This window comes from Polyodon spathula, chromosome 5 (assembly GCF_017654505.1).
Source record: "Polyodon spathula isolate WHYD16114869_AA chromosome 5, ASM1765450v1, whole genome shotgun sequence".
Taxonomy (NCBI): Eukaryota; Metazoa; Chordata; class Actinopteri; order Acipenseriformes; family Polyodontidae; genus Polyodon; species Polyodon spathula.
In genome coordinates, this window is record NC_054538.1 from 71,040,581 (window position 1) to 71,066,720 (window position 26,140).

Consider the following 26,140-nt stretch of genomic DNA (forward strand, 5'->3'; position numbering starts at 1 on the left):
AAGTGGTCAGGATGTTAAGAATGAAAAGAAAAATGACAGGTACGCTAATTAAACAGTTGTAGCGACACGTGGGGTTGTAAACACTATATGTTTTGGCAACCCCGCTACTTACACTATAAGGAGGCTGGAAGCAGGCAAGCAAACATCTTCTAGCTGTACACAGACTATGTTAGTTCTGGTGGAGCAGTAGTGCTTTATGTTTCATTTGAGAAATATTGCTAAACTAAGACACTTTCTTTCCATTGAAGATTTAGAGACTGATGCATGCTTTCATAAAATCCAGATTAGATTATTGCAATGCTTTTTTCTGGTATTCCCAGATATGTGTTATCCTGACTGCAGCTTGTGCAAAATGCTGCTGCCAGGGTTTTACCAAGAAGCAGAAGACATGATCACATTATGCCGGTATTGGCAGCCCTACATTGGCTTCCTTTAAGGTTTAGGGTCATTTTTAAGGTCATGTTTATTACTTACAAAGCATTAAACAGTTTGACTCCTTTATATTTAAATTATATTTTAATCCTATATATACCTAGACCACCACTGTGATCCCAGGATGCAGGATTGCTTACTGTCCCTAAGGTGTCAAAAAAGAACACAGGTGGTAGAGAGTTTGGCTTTAGGGCCCCCGAATTATGGAATCGACTGCCTTTTTCCATAAGGGAGGTACCAACTGGTGCAGTTTTTAAAACACGACTGAAGACACACTTAACATTAAGTAATGATTTTATCTTGTACTGTATTTTAGTTGATTTTTGTATTCAATGTTTTCATGTTTACTATCGCTTGTATAGTATTCATAATTACTGTGAAGCACATTGCGACAATGCATTGTGAAGGGCGCGATATCAAATAAAGATTGATTGATTGACCATGCAACCTGCTACGAACCAATGCTCCACTTGGTGTTTGCTGTGTCCTGTAGTAATAGTGCCTGGGGGAAGACACTATGTGAACTAGTTTCTACATAGTGGAATACATATAACAGGTTAGACGCTCCCCTGGAAAATATTAGTGTTTTTAGCTTTATGTACTGCTGTGACGGGGTGCACACCCCTTGTGTGTATTTTATTATTTATGTATGTGTTCATTTGTTGTTGTTGTTATTATTATTATTATTATTATTATTATTTTTGTGTTTATGTGTGGGGGGTCGAGCACCGTCTGTCTTTTATTATTTACTGTTTGAGACCGGTGAAAAAGCCGGTCTTATAATTTGTAGTCGGTGGGGATGGGGTTAGTACCCTCGTGGGAATGTGGCTGGAGCCTTAATATAATTTATTAATAGGTAATTAAAGCTCCAGCCATGACTATAAAAGGACCCACTCTCGGCTCAGGAGGCAGAGAGTGTCAAAGGAGAGATGTGAGTTTTTGAAAAGAAGTAAACAATTTCTACATATGCTGTTGTCGCAACCAGCATACTACTTTTTACAGTTTGCTTGTTTGTTTGGCCCTTGTGCCCTTTTGTTTGGTCTTTTGTTTCGTTTAAGTCTTTTGTTTTATTATTTAATAAATGCGCTGTGCACTGTTGTGCTTCAGTTTTGCCCCGTCCGTCTTTGTTTCGTGTTGCTTCTTCCTGGTCCGTCATGTCACCGTACCTACGCACTGCAACCACTCTGCCACAACTGCCTACAAATGCGGATTAAAAAATGTATACTTTCAGGCTTTGGTAAAAACGCTGATTACATATGACAGGCATCACTGACAAAGACAAAGAGTTATTTGTATAACTGTATTACCGTGTTTTATAAAGTTGTGAGCTTTCATTATTGCCAGTGTCTCAAGTATGCCCTTTGTAATTCATGTAGGTTGACACATTTTCTCTGCTACCTTTAAAATACTGTTCATGTTGACATTCTCCAGATACACAGAGAATAATAAATGTATCTATCCAATGCAAAAAGGCAGCTTAACAGAAATCAGGTATTATAGTGACAATAGCTGCCGACACTGAAAACTCAATACTGTAAGGTGAACTTTCGAATTTGCAAGGGCAGTAAATCAACTGGATAAATGTGAGCTTTCACATGACACGCAAATGCCATCTGACATTATTTTTGAGGCTCCAGGGACATATAATAATTAAACTGTAATGGAGAAATCACAACAACAGTGGTGGATTAACATTCCCACATGCTGGAGAACAATGGAAAAGTATTTCAGTTTTGAAAGGGTCTAAACAAAAATTATATTTAATGTAGGACTAATTTAGAAAAAAATAAATAAATAAAAATGCATTCATTTTGCATTATTTTTCAGTGTGTATTTGTCAGAAAGCAGACACTGATGACAAGTTTATTTACATTCTCAAAAGGTGGTTTTAACAGCAGTGACACATGCCTGCACATGGGTTAACCTTCTTTACCACATGTCCCTCTGTGAGCTAGAAACACGCTTCACCCTCTAATTGCAGCAGAAGAATGGAACAGATATCCTCAAACTGTTTAAAATGTTTTTCCACAAGCAAGTTTTGTACTGATAACATTTTAGTAGAAACACATACCATATAATGCAGATCTTTTCTACAGGGTTTAGTAAGATCCCTGGCACTATAATTTATGGGGTATGTCATATCAGATCAAATAGTTTGTAAACATTCAGTTAAATGAGAATTTGAAAAAAGATTAAATTATTGCTATATCCAGAGGCTAAAAACAATGCTAATGATTGAAAGAAATACAGAATAGAACTGTGTAGGAACTATAATGACTCATTGTCAAAATATGCCTCAATCATTGATATGTTGAGAGGTTAAAGCAATGCAGCTGCAAATGGTTCATTTTTACTAGACAACACTACTAATGGAATAGCAGTAGAGCCGAAATACCCAGTTTAAAACGCTCTGCAAGTGAAACCAGTATGCCCTTCTAGAGCAGTGCACCAATCTAGAAACCTAACATGAAACTGATGACATCATTTGAAAGTTTTGTCACACGTTGCAACCATCTGGGAAGACAGAATACTGCATCCTCAAAGTTTGCTACAGGACACTCAATAGATTAAACTTTTTCAAAGTGCAAAATACTTCCAGATGGAACATATTTTCTTGTAACATGTTATTTTTAATTTTATGCATGTTATGAAATAATTTTTTGTTTTATTATAAAGCTGAATCTCTAATTTCCATCTTTCAATAGAACAATTAGAAATTATAGAAATCACTTTATTTTTCTTTTGTCTTCGATTATGTATAATATTAAACACAAAAAACATTGTGTTATTATCATAACCCTGGTTCCTTGAAGTAGAAATGTATCCACTATTATAAACTAATAACTAGTTTTGAATATTATCCTTTGATTGTATTTTGTGTTTTATATGCATGTAATTCTAATTTTGTATAGAGAATGAAACAAATGTATATGCTTCTCTAATGAATGTAACTAAAGTTATATTGAATAGGAGGTTTAAATGATAAATGTAAAATCCTATGATGATGAAATATGTGGATACATTCCATTTCTAACACACCCTTTTTGTGTGACACGCAACTGTCTACCAACTACTGTGAACCAATGGAAGGACCGACAAGAACTTGTTTACAGTACAAGGGAACGCCTATACATTGTTATTTAAACTCAAAATAAGGATTTTCGTTCTCACTGGATTCACTGTTTCTCTCTACAATCTCATCGCTTTCAACTCAACAAACTCTAAAGTTCTTCAACAAACACGCAATGATATAATTATATAAACATTAATTCTCAAACTGAACGCAGTTGGGATTCAAGGAAACACATGTACATGGATTAGGGAGTGGTTAACATGTAGAAAACAGAAAGTACTGATTAGAGGAAAAACCTCAGAATGGAGTGTGGTAACCAGCGGTGTACCACAGGGATCAGTATTAGGTCCTCTGCTATTCCTAATCTACATTAATGATTTAGATTCTGGTATAGTAAGCAAACTTGTTAAATTTGCAGACGACACAAAAGTAGGAGGAGTGGCAAACACTGTTGCAGCAGCAAAGGTCATTCAAAATGATCTAGACAAGATTCAGAACTGGGCAGACACATGGCAAATGACATTTAATAGAGAAAAGTGTAAGGTACTGCACGCAGGAAATAAAAATATACATTATAAATATCATATGGGAGATATTGAAATTGGAGAAGGAATCTATGAAAAAGACCTAGGAGTTTTTGTTGACTCAGAAATGTCTTCATCTAGACAATGTGGGGAAGCTATAAAAAAGGCTAACAAGATGCTCGGATACATTGTGAAAAGTGTTGAATTTAAATCAAGGGAAGTAATGTTAAAACTGTACAATGCACTAGTAAGACCTCATCTTGAATATTGTGTTCAGTTCTGGTCACCTCGCTATAAAAAAGATATTGCTGCTCTAGAAAGAGTGCAAAGAAGAGCGACCAGAATTATTCCGGGCTTAAAAGGCATGTCATATGCAGACAGGCTAGAAAAATTGAATCTGTTCAGTCTTGAACAAAGAAGACTACGTGGCGACCTAATTCAAGCATTCAAAATTCTAAAAGGTATTGACAGTGTCGACCCAAGGGACTTTTTCAGCCTGAAAAAAGAAACAAGGACCAGGGGTCACAAATGGAGTTTAGAAAAAGGGGCATTCAGAACAGAAAATAGGAGACACTTTTTTACACAGAGAATTGTGAGGGTCTGGAATCAACTCCCCAGTAATGTTGTTGAAGCTGACACCCTGGGATCCTTCAAGAAGCTGCTTGATGAGATTTTGGGATCAATAAGCTACTAACAACCAAACGAGCAAGATGGGCCGAATGGCCTCCTCTCGTTTGTAAACTTTCTTATGTTCTTATGTTCTTAATCTTCAAAGCTGTCCCGGAGAAGATGGGCTCCCTCCGGAACAACAAAAGCTTTTGCCTCCAGACTTCACGGAGATACTGCACTGCACTGCTGCACAACTAACTTCTACAGAGAGGACGACCGTGTTAAGACACTTTGTTTTAAACATCGCAACAACAGAATATGTATCAAACTTATATTGTGTGTTTACAAGTAATTTTACTGAAATTGTCACAATACGTAATGTGCATCTATTCAACTAGATGCTGGAACACTGTATATGCGTACTTAGCCACTTGGAAGCTAGTGTGTGTATATGTAATGTGTAACTGAACCGAAAAATGCGTGAGGAACTATTAAGACTGGTTCACCAATGCAGAACTATATGACCAGAGAGCACATCAAGGATTCATTGTGAACATTTAAGAGTGCATTACTTTTCCTTTAATTTTTTATTTTGTTTCTTCTTTATACATATGTTTTTAACTATGAAGCCTAACCTTTATCACTCTTCCTTTGAGAATATGAATATGTGTAATAATAACTTGGATTGTTAGGTTTCTTTTTGTCTTATAACAAATACACATTTTTGGTTGATTTGAAATACTTAAATTCATAATATTAATTGTTAATCTCTTTCCATCATGAATCTAGGGATAATTGTGGGCTAGTCCTTATTGAGGTATTGTGTTTATTATGGTTAATAATTACATTATGATGGGTATTTTCTTTAATGGTAATTGGCGAGAACACAGTTGTGACATAAATCCTAGATATACAACGTAATCATGAATGACAATGCAATGGAAAGTAGATCCCTCCATTTAGATTGTAGTCCTATCTATATATCTTAAAAAGGGAGTTTTTGGTTTGCTATTTATTTTTATTTTGTATAAGAAAAAAGTCCCTACTATTATAACATTCCCAAGTAGAACCACATTTTAGATACATTATACACATATACATAAACTTCTAATACATAAAACAAGCAATTATTATTAGGCTATTGCATTTTTAAAAACACAAATTCTTTAGTTACATTTACATTAATTAGGCTAACTATGTGACTGATTATTAATAACATTAATATATTGATCAATGTATTTATATTTATACCTTGTTAAAAAAAAGTACATTGCTTCAAATGGAAAAACACTTTTAAGTGCTGTGTTTATCCCTTTTATTTATTTTTTTTGTTCAAATGCAGCTACCCTAGTGCATTCACAACAATACTCTATATATTGTGTGTCACAGTTTACTCGGAAGGAGGGATCTGAACATAAATGATCACTTAAATGCTGCAAATCCATACATTTTTAACACCCTCAAACATTTGGTAATATTAATTATCATGCACATTACATTGTTTGTAATACATTATTGTACACAATATAGCACCGTTGATACAACCCATACTCAACATTTAATAATCTTCAGAATTCATTTTAAATACTGTAGCAGCTAGCACGCTGTTAGAAAGTACATGTTTTGTTCCCTGATATTCTAAGTAAATGGTTTAGAAGTGTGCAAGATGCAGTTATATTTTTGGGGGGATATTTCAGGGAACACCCTGGATATACTCACAAACCACAGGCTGGAAACCTCTGATCCAATAAAATCACATGGTAGATCAATATGCAGGGCAATATAATTTAAATATTTTTATGATTGATTAAACACATTCTTGAAAATGCTAAATATGCATAGGTAAAAATCAATGCTGAAGTATCCTTAATGAAGCCTATTGAAGTTAATTTGATGAAGCATTCAAATTAAAAATCGAAAAATTAATTTTTGGTAGAGACTTATTGCAAAGCAGGTTTTATTTAATATGATTTTGGAGTCACATTTTAATAAGCTTAAAAATGTAAATATTAAGGTTTTGTATGGGACTTCAACAGTTATAATTATTTGAATCGCATTAACTTTTCCCCCTAGGATAAAACATTTCAAAATATAATTTCTTTTTTGAGCTGTTAATTGTGTGGGAGCTCTGACCTTTTGATTTTCATTGTTAGGACTAACTACAACATTTGAGATCAAAATGCGTACAGGAAGATGATCAGTCATAAATCATAAGACCCCAAGCTATTTTATTCTGCTGCTTTAAAGGTCAGTCATTACAGTACATCCAAGGAGAAATGTTTTGGAGGTTCACTGCCAAAGAATCCTTTTCTTGGTGAAATCGAAGCACCTGGCCATGTGTGCAACTTTTAATATATATTTCACACAACATAGAATCTAGGCTATGAAACCCAAGGCATAAAGTTACTTAAATTAACCACATATATGATATGTTTTTGAGCACTGCTTTGTCACCTGGCTTTACTATATATATATATATATATATATATATATATATATATATATATATATATTTTTCATGAATCTGCACATTAGTGAACCCTTTATGACCGGACAAACTGAACTACTTATCGCTAAAACCTCCTTATAGGAGGAAAAATTGACTGAACTACTGCCCTAACATCCTTACACTATCGGGCAGTAGTCTTCCTCTGACATGTTACTGGCTCACATCACTGTCAGTCCTGCCACTTTTCAAAGGAAAGCCCTTCACTTCCACTCCTCACAACAAGTGAAAATGACTGAATGAAAAAAACTTGAAAAACATTTTCTGTTATTTATTTCTGTTATTTATTTATTCAGGCTTTATCAGCTCTATTTAAACCAAACATCAAGTCGTATTTACTATCCAACCATGCCTCACTTATTTTCTTGACTGATTAATATATTAAATATGTACTGCAGATTCAGCTCATAGAATAAAATTGAATGCTCCTTGGGAAAACTATTGTTGCCTCCAGGCCTGCGGCTTCGAGCATTGTAGCCTGTCGGTAACAATAGTCTTCCCTCGGGACAATCATTTTCCATATAGCCCTCTTCGTCTCCAGTCCATACTTACTATATATATATATATATATATATATATATATATATATATATATATATATATATATATATATAGTAGTGGTGCAATCTGTATTCTAATTTCGTATTTGATTATCATATAGACATCACCGATAATCGATGCATTGACGTTTTATTTTTCAAAATCTAACTTTTTTTTTAAATATATATATGTAAGGAATAAACACGACAGACCATGCAGTTCCCACGATATATACCACCCCAGAAGTGCTATATATCATTGGAAATAGACAACACTTAGTGGTTTATACCACTTACAACACAGCTGGCTACCTGTCATTTGGGGGAATTAAAATAATTAAAACATTTTAAATTAAGACAAAAACGGAAACTTGTATTGTGTATACATCCGTAGTGCAATATAGTCCCTCATTTAATGTAATTTCATTTAATTTAATTTATTGTTCACTTATTAAAAATAAATTGCACGTCTCTATTTATTGTGAATTTATGCATTGAAAGTGGCATCTTGAAACTAGAGGATTGAGAACAAGCTAATGATGTTTGATGGTGTGGGCTGAGTTTCAAACAACAGTGAGGAAGGAAGGAGAGCAGCCGGAATTTGAGGTGAACTTCGGACCTCGTTACATATTCAAGTCCGTTTTCACCCTTTCTGATCTCAAAAGATGTTTAAGATCGAACCAGTCCATATGCAAGAATCCGACCGCACTGTCAGGGGACAGTACCTCAGTTTCCTGCTTCTAATCCAGGGCGATAATTCGGGGGGTGGTGTCAGGCCTTGTCTGCCTGCTTTTCTGAAAGTTATGATGACTGACAGGAGTACATTATTGGAAAATTATCAGTTCTCTACACATACAAGATTGAGAAATGGGTTTCATCCATGTATAATTCCAGTGAGTAGCAGACTGTAGCAGAGTACTAGAACAGACATTAGGAAGGGTAACAGTTGAATTTTTATTATTCATTCTTCAGTGTTTCAAAGTAAATAAAGAGGACACGTTTCCCGTTTTAAGACAGAACATTTTATTTAATTAAAACCCACTCTCTTAACACAGAGATGTCACCGACACGTTAATAAGTTACAGTGTACACATTGAAAAGTGTGTGCATAAACTTGCCCTTCAGTCTACTCAGTGGTTTGTGAGCCAGACAATATAAACTCACTTCAATTTGGAGTAAAAGAAAGGGAAAACGAAGATGCCAGGCACTTGTTTCCAGTTTGGTAAACTGTTTTGTCAGCTGTGAGATAGATTATTTCTGTCAGTAGGTAGTGCTGTTCCTTGGGCGATTGTGGTTTTCCAGACGAGATCATCCCTGAAGCTATCCCGCATTTCTAATATAAACAGAAAGGATGCTTTATAGAATAATAGTAAACAACATGCAGATGACAGAATTCCTCTGGTCCTCACTTATCACCCTACCAACAGAGAAACACGGAAAATCATGCACAGAAACTTTTACATCTTACAGCTAGGCTCATCTCTAGCATCTATTTTCAGACTCCCAATATTGATATTGAAGAGACAAGAATCTAAGAGAATATGTAGTCCACAAATATGTTATACGCCCAATGCAAACAATCTGGCAACACACAATATGAATCTAAAGTAATGTAAATACAGCTGGTATAAACTAAGCTATTTTTTATAGAATTTATTACAAATAACTCACTACAAGTAAACCAAAATACTGTACAAGTTCAGAAAAATAAACCAACTTGAAATACGATGCGCACTCAATACAAACAACACTATTCTATGGCAATGCACACTATGAAAAGTTAAATAATGTAAAAAAATGTACAGTATATAACAGCCCACGTAAATTAAGTTATTGTAATAGAGTACAGTAAAACATAAGTTATACAGGTGTGTACAAAAAAACAAAATAATATTTGATGGAAGTATGTGGCAGATTGAGCTGTACTTCTGCTGTGTATGTGTGTTTATGTGCTGTGTGTGTCTTATGTCGTTCCCCTTGTTGTAATTGTCCCCCCCCCCCCACCGTATTTCCCGCCGTTGTTTAACTCTTCTGTTGCTGTGTGACCCTAACCTGCACACAGGGGCATGTTCTTTATCTCCCCTGTGATTGGCCTTGTCCCGTTGTCCCGTGTCCCGTGCAGTGCATGGTCTGTGTCTGCCCTTTGATTGGTCCCATCTTGTGTCACCGTTAATGAACAAGTTATGCACATTGTTTTGTTACACTTTAAATCTGTTTTAGATTAATACAATGCAAGTAGGAGAGTAAAGAGTGGTGCTAATGGGTCTGAGAGACCACAAGCAGACACACAAGCACTATAACTTTTGTAACATAAAAATATCTTCATTTGGTGATAAATACCTACATGGTCCTATAAGCATCCACTAAATGGCTATGTGTATAAATGAGGTTCTAAGACAATACTGGTCCCTTCAGTGTTGAAAATGTGCAATTGCATTTCCACGTATTTCACTCCTCAGGAAGAGATTTAATTTTTGGCTTACAAAAACACTTACAAGGCTCAGAAGCAGTGATGTTTAAAAAGTGCTTGTCTGCACGACCCCCCGCCCCCCCCAACATACAAACACACCAACAACATTAAAAACATATGCAACCATTCTACCTCTTGCAGAAGATGAATGACTTATGAAACACAATGAAGATTCAATTGATGACATTATGCATTTGGAAAATTACTTTGGTGTGGGGGATGGGGTCTTTGTTTAGATAAGGGCACATTTCAAACACTCTGAATATCATATATGTAATTTTTTACCTTTTAAAATTAGTAATTGATCATCTTTTTTACAGCCTCAAAGCATTTCCACTTGTCTGGGATGTAGAAAGGTTCGAAAATGTGAGGGAACGGGGTGTCATATCCACACACTCGAGCAATGGGGGCCTCAAGATTGAGAAAGCATTCCTCCTGTTGATTAAAAAAAAGAAAACAGCACAGCCATTTTACATGTTGGTGTTCAAATTAATTTGTTTAGTAATGCAGAACACAAAGCATTTACCCCTGTGCCAAGTTTCACACCAATAATCTGTATTATTTATAGTATTGTATATGGAATACAATTCTGGCAGCATCAACTTTTATTTGCATAACATCGTCCTGAACTGTTTCCTATAACTTAAAAGGTTGCATGTGTTAATGGCTGCCACCTTATATATGTTTTGCATACCTGAGCGTATTTCGAATTTAGTTTTGGAAATTAGAATCACTACTTTAGGGTTAGTTTTGGAGCTTTCTATATATAGTTTCTACCAGCAAATCATTGTTCTTTATTCTACTGTTCTACTGCGACATGATGCAGCCATAAAATAGAATAATTCAGGGATTTGCACTGACCTACGTTAAGCACTCATCTAAGCCATTTTTCTGAATTACCAATGATTAAGACAAATGATATAACCTATTCCACAAATTACGCGAGGACTAATTTATTGTATGATTACCCAGAGTCTAAGCAAACAATTTGTTAGGCAAAAATAAAAAGTACTTATAGCTCTTAAGGTGCCTGAAGGAGATCAATAAAAATTAAGCCACAGCATATTTGTGACACTAGATGCTAACATCTTCTGACCCTCTTCAGCTATTTTAATGTTAAAACATGATACATTTGCATTCACTATTTGATTTTAATTAAGAATCTAAATTGCTGATGTTTATCTTTTTCTAGGTCATGCAGCAGTCCAATCCCCTAGTCACTCATGCTTAATTAAAATAAGGAATGCCTTTGGTGACCTCAACAAAATGCCACGCAATTTGGCACAATCGACAGGCTTAACACATTGATTTTGTAACATTTATTTTTTTTTATAATAAAAAGTACCTATGTGGACATTAGAATAGCTTGTGGTGGCAAAACACATAGAAACTATGCTCTACAATTCAGTGTTAAAAGTAATTGTAGCGAACAAAATAATTCCATAAACCTAACCCAAGTTACCCGCATATTCAAGAAAACATGTATTTTAATTTTCAAATAGATATCTGGTACTACACTTAGTTTGCCTGCCTTGTCTTCCAGGAAGTCTGTTGCTGCTTTACTTCCAATTTGTTTAAAAAGGGTGCAACAGTAACCATATGTAGGCAAGGACACAGATCCAGGTAAAACTCAAACTTTCCCAGTCTGATTGTACAGTGTATGAACAGCTTTTTCCTTCTTAAAAGTATAATTGCTTCAGGATGAAAATATGATCAAGTACAAGCCTAATTGCTATCAATTAGCAGTCCCGGGTTCCAGACAGTTTTAAGTTAAACCACAAAATGCCAACAACTATTGAAATAGAAGCTGCTACTAAGGATGGAAATTACACACATACTTAAAACAGCAAGGTTGGTGTTAAGTAAATTTAAACTAATTGCAAACTGGCTTTCAGAACTAATGATCTATAATTCCAAATGTTATCCTCATGAAAATAAGAATCTGATGGTGCATAATGTATGTCTTTAAATATCAACTGGATGAACCAATACATTAAAAATGTAATAAATAACTCCACAGAAGAAAAAGGCCCATTTATACATATATTTTTCCACTCAAGTTAAAACTAAGGGTGTAGAAAGCATTATTCATTGCATATCTGTCAAATAAGAAGATAAAGTGCTAACAGTTGTTAAAAGTCTTGAAAGTTTGGCATGCATGGGATATAGATTTATCCTACAATAGGATGAAGGAAAATGAATCTAGAATACTTAAAAATATGTTATTCATCAGAATCATACACACAGACCTCGAATGGAAATGAAATACTTTGTATTTATCAGTCTTGCCACACCATAATGATAAGTAGAGAGCAAAGTTACATTTTCCAAATCAAGTTCCAATGATTATACGGAATAAAATCTTGGAAGTGCACTTTTATTTTTTCTGGCTAAAATGCATCTGTATCTTTGAGTAATACACTTATGCAAGTTGTCTGAACCAAATGCATGTATTTGTTTCATAAATAGATCTCAATTTTAAAATAGATATCCCTATAATAAACTTTTACCTAAACAGTGCAGAAGTTCAATGCACCCCTGTGCAGGTAAAAAAAAAAGATTCCTAATGCATAGCAGTTTCACCCATTCCATTACTACAAGCTTGATGAGCCACAGTGTAGTTGCAACAAGCTCAGGTGTATCTTATTAAACTCACAGTAAAACCAGAAAGCGATGCAATGGGAGTCTTATTGGCATTCCTGACTGTATACCCAAAAGGTCTTAAATGTGTAACCATTAATCTGCCCTCCTGCAACACTGTGCCCCTAGTGGATATAATTAATGTCACATTTAGTGCAGGGGGACAGATTCATGATTACACTCTGGTATATCACCTGAATTTAGGAATCGTATTTAAGGCCACGAGTGTATTTAAAAAAAAAAAAAAAAACCCTGATCTAGAAAATGATATACTAAGCACTTTCTATTTCCGTTTTGATCAAGGGGTTTTCTTCGTTGTTACAGGAGCACTAATCAGCTTTATTATTGCAAAGAGATTGCAGTACGTGACTCACTGCCCATGACCTCCTTAGTAAATCCGGGCGGTGACATCCCTGGGATCTACAGTCTTTTATATCATTCATCTTCCACCTTAATGTGTTGATGACGTAGGCTGTTCATAGCTTCTGAGCACAGGCCCTATGCAAGATCCACATAAGACAACAAAGACATTAGCATTATCTATAATGACTTTAAACAAACTGTCACTGCTGTGTTATTCAGTGTCTTCAGAGCACAAAAGGACGTGCTTACTTCCTTACAAGTAAACACATACGCTGAATTTCTAAAACAAAAGTATACAACACATAATGCACAACTTTGACTATATATACTGTTTCTCCTTGATGAGAGAGCAAACACTGAAGATTCACACCAGGTGCAATGTGCCCTAATAAATTCAAAGGACTAAACCATCAATGAAGTGGGGTTAAAAGTGCTGCTTGAACTGTATATGATGTGCTCACACGAGTATAAAAACATTCTCTACAACTTGCTGTATCTGAGGTGCCACTGTCAACAGAAACTGAACTAAAGCACCAAGACACATCTAGTGCCCAATGCAACATATTCAAAACACAGCAATAAAGCATACTTAAAACAAACACTTAAAGCAGGGCCGTCCTTTTTCTACTGACAAACATCAGCACCATACATGAAATCTAAAAGATAAAATCAGAAGACTGAACAAGGAAAATTAAGTTATAGGGACAGTAACTGTTCTACTGAGGTAATTCCACTTCACTGTGTCAGTGGTAACTCCACGTAATACATTTTTTAATACCTAGTGTGTGTTTTGAATTCTGTATTTATATATTGCTGATTCTGCTTTATTATGGTTTACCCGTCTTACACCTACAAGAAAAAAAAATTGAGCTGGTTTTATAAATGACCACTTGCGGTGTGCAACAGTACTGCAATTTGTGCCCCCTGTGCAAGTATGAGTGAGTAAATAAAAAATCTCTATACAAAATAAGGAAAGAAATGACAGCTATAAACCCAATAGTCACTACTTCACCATGCTTTTTGGTCTCTTCAGATGATTAAAAAATAATAATAATAAAATGGAAAAGTATTGTAAATAGTGACACCACAAGAGAACGAGAGAGTGCAAACATAGCAGGATAAAATCCTGAAATGTTAGCAAAATGTATATACCAACTATGCCTTTAATATCTTCCTTTCCTCGCCACTGTCAATCTGGATCTTCCTTCTCTCACTTCAATGCTTTTTTTCGGTTTACCCATTTTTATGTCTTTCTGTTATGAAGTCTAAGCTAAATTCCTGTGTCATATAAGCAGATGCCACTGGAATGTTTATTAGCTGACAGCTTATAAAGTATGACAAAGTCTGTAAAATGAAGGTTCCCATGAGCTAGCTTATTTTCAACAACCCTCAAAAAGCAAAAAAAATCCATGTGTTTTACTTCAGGGCTTTACTAGTATTGCTCTTTACTTTTGAAATATACTATGTCCCCTCTTGTGATATCACAGTTGTTGTTTTGGAGCCCTAAACCATTGAGTAACTTCAGAGATATGTATGACATTTAGCCACTCTCGCCAATCTGGGATTCTGAGGGAGTGGAGATCTTGTTCGAAAAATTCTGTGATCGCTTGTTGCGCATACAATCACAAGACAGTGAAGAAGAAAACTGATCAGATATCAACTACATACTTTTCAGAAAATATTTTTCTTGTTTACTACCCTTCTGCATAATATAAATGTATTGTATTACCACACTGTACAGAGCATACCGTTCTCAGATAAAGTTCATTATACTGTTAAGTTCTAATATTACCATACTTGATATCTAAATAACCCAGGTTTTGAAGTGTGGGAACGTCATATCAGTTTTCTTTCACTAAAACATGTTCATGTTCTTTGTGGTCAAACCCAGAAAACACAACTGCATAACCTACATATCGCTGTTACTAATCCGGACCTTGGAAGTCCAAACTGACCTACAGCTACAGCCAAAAGTTTTGCATTAACCTAAAATTATCTAAGTTTGCTTCATAAAGTTGGCTGAAACTGAAAAAGTGTTACGTTAACATATTAAATTAGATACCGCTTTTGTAGTTTTCCATATACTTAACTGACAAAAATTGAAAAATATGACATTTCAAAATCTAACATGAAAACACATCACGAATCTTGACACATGTTAATCAATTAGAACTGCTAATGAGTAGATTGAAGCTATATAACCATGATTTTTGCATAGATTTTGTAATTTCAGAGCAAGTCCTGGAGAAGAGCCATACCTCCTTGGAAACACGCGCACCCATCACTGTACTTCACAAGGAAGCTTTCAGCAGTCGCCAGTCAGCCAGCAGAGGTTATGCCACTCAAAGTACAGTATCTAGGATCATCCAGAAATATAAGAAGACTGGAATCTGTAGCGTTGCCCCCAGGTCTGAACGACCCAAAAATGTCCCATTATATTATTTTCTTACCAGTAATCAGATCTGTGGTTGGCTTCACTGTTTTACTTACTAAAATGATAGTTACAACTTTCAGTTACCAGTAGTGTTGCACACTGTTTCTGCGCAATTCTCATTTTCATCTTTCTCATAACTGTAACAATAATTAAGACTGTAGCCTATATAACCAGACACTACATAACTGTTTAATATACAGTAGTCTAATCCATTCTTTATTTGACATTCAATCACATCAACATGTGATTTACAGCATTTTGATGACCAGGAAAGGTTGGTAATTCGTGCCTCTTTGTGTGTTATAATCCCCCAAAAAGTTGCCAGTGTACTGAATACAGAATACAAAGGCTGCACATTGAGGCTATGCTACATATTGACAGCAGAAAACCAAGATGGCTCTAGTCAAGATACTGCATGTGAGATTTGGTACAGTTGCGCTTAAAAACAAATTAAACAAAAACTGAGGAATACAATGGAGGTGAAATTGGCAACATAAATTAATGAGGTTAAACAGTAAATGTGAATATGTACGAAAACCCAGAATACTAAACTTAAGGCTTAAGTATTAAGACTTTGCACAAGTATTTAATACAGGCTAATAAAAGTCTCAACATACGAGAAAGCTGTTTTAAGACACAAAGCGCTGGCACACTACGGTATAACACAGTGTTCTACATGGAAGGCAGAAGACGTCTGTGCCAATTCATACAATTTTAAAAGGCAACTGTGGATCTCAGCGAGCAAACTCCAGGGCGACAGCAATTTGTTGCGATATCTTCATCATTCAGTCACACGCACAAAAAACTAAAGAAAATGAATTCCATCAGTTCTAATGGACCTTGAATATATGGCACTTCAACTGTGCTGACTTCACATATTATATCTAGTATTCAAGCCAGACTGCGGCTATGCTCATTGAGACTAAGCAATATATTAAATATATAATGCACAATGAAAACGCAACCGTCTAATTTTTACATCAATAGTTCATTGGGCACATACACAATGTTATTACATTTTAAATAGTGAGATAGCAGATTGTTGATTGTTTGAGTAGTATTGTTCCTTGGGAGAACAAAATACTGAGCTCAAGTCATGTGATTTTATAAAAGCACCAGGTGCTTTGTGTTTGTTATTTGACTTGAGTTAAAATTGCATAGTGACCAAGCCCCGCTTGAGTAATGAAGATCGCCTTGTTGCTATCGGCATGATTGAAGGCAGTCCATCTGTGAAAGAAGTTGGCTGGAGAATGAGATGTTCTACTTCAACAATCAGCAGACTAGCCCAGAGAAACTAGGAAACCGGCTCTTTGAGGGACAGGCTACATCCGGGAAGGTAGAGGGTCACCACACCAGCCCATGACTGACTGATTAATTTGCATAATCATTTTCAGACTCAGAGAACATCTGAGGTGGCGGCAGACAGAGTGGTGGAGTGTTTTATTCACTGATGAATGCCATTTTGCCCTTGACAGACCTGACGGAAGACAAAGTGTGTGGAGACGTCGTGGTGAACATTATGCTGACTGTTGCATTGTTCAAGCCAACCGGTGGTGCGGTGAAAGTGTGATGATGTGGTGAGGAATCTCTTTTAAAGCAAGAACGCCTTTGGTGCAGATTGAGGGCAGCCTTACTGCTCATTGATACGTTGAGGAAGTCCTTGAGGAAACAGTTTTTCTGTTCCTGCAAGCTAATCTGGAAGTGTTGATTTTCCAACAGGACAAGTCAAGACCAAACAGTGCTAGGATTACAATTGCACGACTTCAAGAAAACAATGTCGAGGTCTTGCCATGTCCAGCTTTTTCTCCTGATCTGAGTCCAACAGGATGTCAGCAGTCTATCCAGAGGCTGATCAGGTCTATGCGTCAATGCTGCCAGGATTGTGTTAATGTTCAGGGAGGTCATATCGACGCCGACAAGCTCATTTCGAAAATTGCCCCACCAATTTTGACATAGCAAGTTGAAATAGCTGCCAGATAGACCTTTAACCTTCTGGGTACTATGGCACGGCCACTGCACTGTGCCCTACAGGACCACACGTGTCACACACAAATTAATGCGCTTATGATAGAGTAGCAAATTACTTAATTTTACATCAAAAATACAAATTATTGTATGAAACCTGTATATCACAAGAAATTTAAAAGACATTGAAGTTTTTGTTCTGTCTTTTATTAACATAATTTCTGGACTGAATATAGAAATATTTATTAGCAAAGAAATGCTTGTTATACAAATGTCATTTTTATCCTTAAAACATCCATATTTTTCAGAATCAACCATGCAAATAAACACTTAAAAAATACTATATACAAATCCCCTGCATGTTCTTTTTAAAATACAAAAACACAAATGGTCTGCAAACAACGTATCAAAAACATACACAATTTTGCAAGCAAAACACCTACCTACAAATAGGCCAGAGCCACAGGTATATGTACTTGCCCTCAAAAGTCATTTCTTCTTTTTATTTAATAAAAGTTACATTTTTATACCAACACAAACATAAGGCATTGGCTTAATTTTCACAATATTATATACATTTAGTATGAAACAAATAAAGATTATTCCTAAGTGCAAAAATGAACTAGCCAAATGTTGTCCTACAATCCATCATTTTAGAAATCAAACAAGCAAATAAATGTTGAATAAATAGTACTACAAATCCCAATGTTTTCTAACTTTTTGTTTTCTGCTTTATAAAAAATGAATTTTCATAAACAAACACTTAATAAAATAGGCTTTTCTGCAAGCAACACCATCAACAGACCATAGCTGCAACACATTGCCATTCACAAACAGACATTTAATTTACCAGCTAGTTTCTTTTACAAAATAAAAACATGAAAAAAAAAAAATCTTCACCTGCACTTTTATGCATCATGAAAAGCAAAGCAGCAGCATAAACCATATATAATATAGCATGGCATAAATACCTACAGCAATTTTGCACTTGAAGTAATAAATAAACATAACTTCCTGTGAGTTGTCGAAACACATCAGGATTAACACAGTTCATATGCAATAAAGTCATTTTTAATGTTCTGTAATTTTTGGTGAAAATAAATCAATCTGTTTTTATGTGTGATATTTCTAGTTCGTGGATATAGTTAAAAAAAAAAAAAAAAAAAAAAAAGTTTGCCTTTCTTCTTTTGCTTTGTGTTGTCATTCAAGTTTGCAAGACAAAATAGAAACTTGTCTCAGGACATTACTCATGTCGGGATTCAGAAGCCGTAAAACCTACAAATGATTCTCCTTCGTTGTCAGAACAAAACAAAGCACCTGCTTCAGCAGGTTGCTCTACTTGGGCAGTCTCCACAGCTGGCAGCTCAGGAGCTACATCAGGGTTAAAAACCAGAGCCTCCTGGTACAATTTACACGTCTTGGAAAATCTAAAACTATTTTGCACAAAATTACACATTGTGCTCATTGGAGCGTTGAGAGCGGTTGCGTGGGGATAAGTGTTTCGTGGAAAAGTGCAGAGCAGTTTAGAAGCATTAAAGAGAAATGAAATCTTTAACTACCTTAATCAGTAAATTGGAGCTTAAATTCTAACAGCTGCGTGTCTTTGAATAAGTTGAAACCCAGATGATTCAAACTCGGCGCCACTTTGAAATGGGGGTGGGGTGGAGCTAACAAAGCAGAACAGGCACAGACACAAAAGCAATGCAGGTCAAACAGCGGCAGCATAGAGAACGGCTGCGTGGGAAGAAGTGCTTCGTGGAAAAGTGCAGAGCAGTTTAGATGCAGTTTGAAAGCTGGCTGACTGCTGCAGAAAATAAACTTAAACTTCCAAAAAAAATCAAAATAAATAAATACTGGAAATCCGAAAAAACCCAGCAGAGATAAACAAAGTGCGTGTAAAGTGCTGCAAGATCCAGGACTTGCTTCAACAATTAAGTAAGCTAGAAATGGAGCTGCACGAAATGACAAAGCAACAGGTTTTTGAGGCGCTGGCACACCCAAAATTCTTGGAAGTTTCCACCCCTAACATATAGAAATCCACCAAGGAGATAGAAGACGGTTGAAACAGCTGGGTTCAGATAGGCAAACAGTGAAAAAAAGAAACAATCAAACACAACTGCCAGAAATCAAAACGTCAAACAAATCTGACCCACATCAAAATTTAGATGATCAAAACCAGCATCAAGAGAACGAAAAGAACATCCAGAACCCCATAAATAATACTGGCCAGGCAGCAAAAAAAAGGGAGGTCATGATGGTCAGGGACTCCATATTGAGAAACACAGCAAGTTCAGTGTGTAATCTGGACCCCCTTACAACAGTGTGCTGCCTTCCGGGAGCCTTTGTCACGCGCATCACTGAGAATGTCTCCTAGAATAGAACGAACAGGAGAGGTCCTGGTTTCTGTGTGGAGTTTAAATTATTGGCTAAAGTTAACTATCAACTTATTTTAATGTTTTAAAAAAAAAAAAATAAAAAAAAAAAAAAAAAAAACTTCAAATCAAGTACCCCCTACTCTTTCTTTGTTCTATGCTAAATAGATTCAGTTCTGTCAACATTCCCTGCTATGAACTATGTGAATGTTAGCTTCCTACCCTTTCCCACAAATAGATGTTTTAATGAAAACAGCTATGTAACCTTCCTCTATAATGAATAAAAGGAAGGTCTAAAAATAGTTTAGAATTTACAAAGAAATAGTTCAGGTGTAATTACAGAACCGGCCACTGGATTAATGGAAGCTAGTGCTTTATAGAAATATAAACTGGTGCTTTCTTTAGAGATCAAACAAACACTTGTTTTCTGTTATATAAGATGCACTGGTCAGACAGGTTTTAAAACAATGATCTTATAGAAACAATATTTAATACCCTACTGATTTTTTTTTTATCATATATATATATATATATATATTTTTCAGCCATTGAAAAAGTACCAAGTTGCCTACAGCATCCTGCACAAGGGACTAAATGTAATGCTGCAATCCAACAGCAGTGCTTGACAAAGTGATTAATTTACATATTATGTTTAATATCTGTATGCATATCACAGTCAGAGAAAGGCTCAATTTGTATTCTGTGCAGTACATAAAATGGAAGTTTTTTTTTTTTTTTTTTAAAGTTGTCTTGGCCATCTTATGTATTCTGATATTTCCCAACTACTTAAATGGAAAGATGACAGTGTAAACAAATAAAAAAATAAATGTTATCTCAAAGATGATCTCTCTTAAGAACAAATACATTAGGTGAGCTCTCAGATTGGTAGGGATTTTCACATTGGAGGATGCTTGGTTACCACAGCAACTGCTTTGAGGCTAAAGCCACAGTTCCGAAAGCTAATACACTACACAAATAATGTATGTACCGTACATGGACCAGGCACCTGTTAAACCTCCCTGTCTGATATTAAAAAGTATTTTTAAAAAATCCAGACTCTTCTTCCCGAGTACCAGGTTTAACGACACACCTTAGTTGAGTTGTAGTTGGGTTTTCTTGTTTTTCACTTCATAAAGATCACATTTCAGTACTGATCTGTATTTAATTCATGTGTGCTAAACTTTGGTCGCATGTGTTAATGGCCAAATTGGTTAATAAATTAACATGAATCTGTTACAGCTGCACAAGTTCACTGCAGCTTCAATTTAGCAAGTGAGTATACTCAATTATAACTAAATATTTTTGTTTAATTGTACTACAATATATTTTTATCTATAACAATATAATATCTATTTTTATGTAGCGCCTTTCATAGTGGACCACCATCACAAAGAGCTTTACAGAAGTAGGCTGTGAAGTGTGCATTAAGAGTCACCTACAATAGGACGTTGATTTCACATCTCATCCGCAGGATGGAGCACAAGGAGGTTAAGTGACTTGCTCAGGGTCACACAGTCAGTGGCAGAGGTAGGATTTGAACTGGTGACCTTCTGGTTACAAGCCCTGTACTTTAACTTTAACCACAATGCCTCCATAATTAGGTGTGTAATCGTTTCATTTGGAAGATTCACGTGACACTCTGCATTCAACTCTGTGCTGTGTCTCAACCAACAGCAGGTACAAAATGAAACTTGCAGGAAATGTAGATAAGGGTCTAGGCTACAATCTATCAACCACTGACAAAAATCCAAGGTTACCCGATTTGACCTGGGTGAGGTCAAAAGTCACTCAATCACACAACTTTTTTTTTATCTTACACTTCACAGAACATTCTATAGAATGAGAAGATAGTGCTATTTGACAGCTTTAAAAAGACACCAAAACTACCTTTCTGTGTCCATTATGGAGGAAGTTATGATTTGTTTTTTTATCAGAAATCAAAGGAGGTCAAGGTTTTGGGTGATAGATTTAATATGTAATGACCTAGAAGCAAAATTGAGCCTTTGAGTAGAGATATGTTGACAGTAGGAAAGGGAGGGGTCAAGGGTGACACCAATATTCTTGGCGGATTTGTTCATTCCAAATTTGAATACGCCTGAATAACGGGATTGTCTTTTCTGTTTAAATCAATAAACCTATTTTGATTGGAAAGCTCTTGTCTGCCTTCTGTGTGTGACCCACACACCCACTATATATATATATATATATATATATATATATATATATATATATATATATATATATATATATATATATATATAATATATATATGGATATTAATATTTATAAATAATGGTACCATTATGTACCATGGTTAACTCACCGTTGAAGTTTACTTCAGATATTATTTCCCTACGAATCCATATATATATATATATATATATATATATATATATATATATATATATATATATATATATAACATAAGAAAGGTTACAAACAAGAGGAGGCCATTCAGCCCATCTTGCTCGTTTGGTTGTTAGTAGCTTATTGGTCCAAGAATCTCATAAAGCAGCTTCTTGAAGGATCCCTGGGTGTCAGCTTCAACAACATTACTGGGAAGTTGGGTCCAGACTCCCACAATTCTCTGATAAAAAAGTGCCTCCTATTTTCTGTTTTGAATGCCCCTCCATCTAACCTCCATTTGTGACCCGTGGTCCTTTTTTAATGCTTGAATCAGATCACACCGTAGTCTTCTTTGTTCAAGACTGAATAGATTAAATTATTTCAGCCTATTTGCACATGACATACCTTTTAATCCCAGAATAATTCTGGTCGCTCTTCTTTGCACTCTTTCTAGAGCAGCAGTATCATTTCTATAGCGAAGTGACCAGAACTGGACACAATATTCTAGATGAGGTCTTACTAATGCATTGTAAAGTTTTAACATTAATTCCCTTGATTTAAATTCGACACTTTTCACTATATACAAGCATTTTGTTGGCCTTTTTTATAGCTTCCCCACATTGTCTAGATGAAGGTATTTGAGTCAATATAAACTCCAATATCTTTTTCATAGATTCCTTCTTCAATTTCTCCCATACGTCATTTATAATGGACATTTTTATTGCCTGCGTGCAGTACCATACACTTTTCTACATTAAATGTCATTTGCCATGTGTCTGCCCAGTTCTGAATGCTGTCTAGATAATTTGAATGAGTGTAAGACTATGAGTATCTCTCTTGAATCATGCTTAGAAGTAATTAATAATGCAATAATTGACACGGGTCCTCCTTTACTTAAGCCCTAAGTTAATCTATTGAATTGATTTATTGTGATTAACAAGGAGATGTATAAATAGAGATTGTGTTCCAATTAACAATAATATTCACCACCTGACTACGCGTGTCGTGGACATGGATGCAGAGTTTTTATCACCTTTTTTTTTAAAAAAATGTTTGTTCAATAAAAATTAAATTAATTTTGGACTGGGTAATGTGGATGACTGAGAAAAATCACAAAGTGTGCGACCAAGTTTTGGCTCTACACTCCTGAACCATAAGTTAATAAGGTTTGGTTGACCATTCCCGGCTGGTTGGTCAGCACCTCTGTGAAAAATGAAGCATTGCAGTGCATGAAAGGGTTTTCCTTTTTTGTCATTAACTGAAAGTTGCCAACAAGCGAAAAGCTCCTGTTTGCAAGTGTATTTATATGAAATAATATATACTATACCATTATGGCACTAAAATACATGTGTTTTAAATGTTAGTGTTAAAAAATGAACATAAGAAACACAAAATACCTAAACACAGAACTGTTTACTTCATGTGTGTGTAAAACAAACAAAAGGACTAGGCTTAAATAGCACTACAAAACGATGTGCTACAATTGTCCTTACAATGAGTAAAGCAAACATAAAAAATATGTGTTGTACTTACAATCAATTATAAAGAACACAATTTTAAAATAACAAATTCGCCAACATTGTCTGCTTTTTACAATATACCACCTCCCACTGTAAATCCATGTCAACTTTGCGTGCCGCTTCATAGCCAGTTTCAAAGCCACAATTATGCCTCAGTCTGCCACAAATATGCAGTTGCGAAGTCAGTGTGTTACAAAAGCTGCATGAAGTATGCACATAAATCATGCAAGTGCGCTCTGTAGCACTGGCAAATAGTAATAAAGTTGTCAATAAGCGGCGTGCCATTACTAATATCAGAATTCTATTAACATCAAAGTCTATGGGACGGGATTGGTTCCTGGGAAAATGTTGAAATAACCAAAAGTTGTCTATCAGGGTTGCTAATAACCGGCATCTACTGTGTGTGTGTGTGTATATATATATATATATATATATATATATATATATATATATATATATATATATATATATATATATATATATACACACACACACACACACACACACACACACACACAAGCATACTTTATTGAATGTTTTACCTTAGAAAGTGCCAGTGTAAAATCTAAATCTACATAAAATGGATGAGGACCAAGCAATGGCAGTGAACTTCCGCAAGGAGCGAGTTAAAAGTAAATTTTTCTTTTCACCCGGGACACTGACATTCTCTGTATTGAACTCCTAAAATACATTTGCCCTTTGATTTAGGTCTTTAATAGTCTCTAGCACTCATGCACTGCTAACCATACAATAACAAGCTTTAAAAATACATCTCCCTTTTTTACTCTCTGTAAATGAAATCAGAAGCTTATGGCATGCTCTATAGTCTGATATGTGCATTCTTGGTTAAAAAAATGTGTTGTAGTTTTACTACTATTAAGATTTACATTTTTTGTTGTTTTTAGTTTTTTTCTTCAAGCAGTTCAGAGGTTCCAATTTTCAACAAACCTCGAGTTTAAAAAATATAAAATAATTGTACAGTAAATTCAAAGTTATATATTTAAAAAAACTTTAACAAACAGTTTTGTCATTGTACAGTAACTGTAACTAAAGAACGTGCCTGTATATTATCAGTGATACATATTTGATAATGTTCAAATCAGAAGGTGGCGCAGGTCATATTTAATAGTTGAAGGCATTCAGTGTCGTGTCGTGCGTGGTTATATCATGTCAACCTATTCCCTGTCGTGCCTTAATGCTTCATTAAGTTGCTGACATGGTTTTATTGCTTAGCTGCTATATTCTTGGCTCGCAGTAGTCACCTAAACTTGGTTTGAACTTTGTCGCTTGTTGTCTAGCCAGCATTTGTTCGTGCCTATGATAATTTTACACTAAACACATATAAGACTAACACATCAGCTATGTGTCTAAAGCCTCAAATGGTCCAGATTACAAACTACACCAAAAAACAAGAGATAAGTCCTTAACTCCACACTTGTTTCATGATATTTTCCCATTTTCTAACATATTGGCTGCAATTGCATATTGGCAGCAATAGCCACAGCTCAGGGAAAGAGTCCACCCTGATATAGCACAGACATGTTAATATTATTAGTCCCATGAATTCCATAAAGAACATGAACGAAAATGTGTTATAGTTTCTGTTCTATGCTTGAACTGCAATATTATTTACTTTAAGAACTCAAATAGGGTTATGATTCAGAAATTTAAAGATTTTTCTTTAAATATATATATATTATATATATATATATATATATACACCACACGCAGAGTACTGTGCGTTTTGTGTGAAAAAATGCTGTAAAGTAAGAATGCTTTCAAAAATAGACATGTTAATAGTTTACATTTATCAATTAACAGAATGCAAAGTGAGTGAACAGAAGAAAAATCTATATCAAATCCATATTTGGTGTGACCACCCTTTGCCTTCAAAACAGCATCAATTCTTCCAGGTACACTTGCACACAGTTTTTGAAGGAACTTGGCAGGTAGGTTGGCCCAAACATCTTGGAGAACTAACCACAGTTCTTCTGTGGATTTAGGCAGCCTCAGTTGCTTCTCTCTCTTCATGTAATCCCAGACAGACTCGATGATGTTGAGATCAGGGCTCTGTGGGGGCCATATCATCACTTCCAGGACTCCTTGTTCTTCTCTACGCTGAAGATAGTTCTTAATGTTCTAAATTTCGTTGTATGTTTTGGGTCTTTGTCATGCTGCAGAATAAATTTGGGGCCAATCAGATGCCTCCCTGATGGTATTGCATGATGGATAAGTATCTGCCTGTACTTCTCAGCATTGAGGAGACTATTAATTCTGACCAAATCCCCAACTCCATTTTCAGAAATGCAACCCTAAACTTGCAAGGAACCTCCACCATGCTTCACTG

The 26,140-nt window shown here is 35.4% G+C and overlaps 1 protein-coding gene across 2 annotated transcripts in view; it reads right to left on the minus strand.

Annotated features, from left to right (window-relative positions):
• Positions 1-8,657: 8,657 nt before the first annotated feature.
• LOC121316259 (2-oxoisovalerate dehydrogenase subunit beta, mitochondrial-like) overlaps positions 8,658-26,140 on the minus strand; it is a 107,324-nt gene continuing 89,841 nt past the window's right edge. For both annotated transcript variants that reach the window (XM_041251221.1, XM_041251220.1), the window contains 2 exons: positions 10,439-10,588; positions 8,658-9,016 (listed from right to left, as the gene is read on the minus strand). In XM_041251221.1, the coding sequence (XP_041107155.1) occupies positions 10,448-10,588 (141 nt within the window). In that variant the 3' untranslated portion in view covers positions 8,658-9,016; positions 10,439-10,447. The remainder of the gene's footprint in view (positions 9,017-10,438; positions 10,589-26,140) is intronic.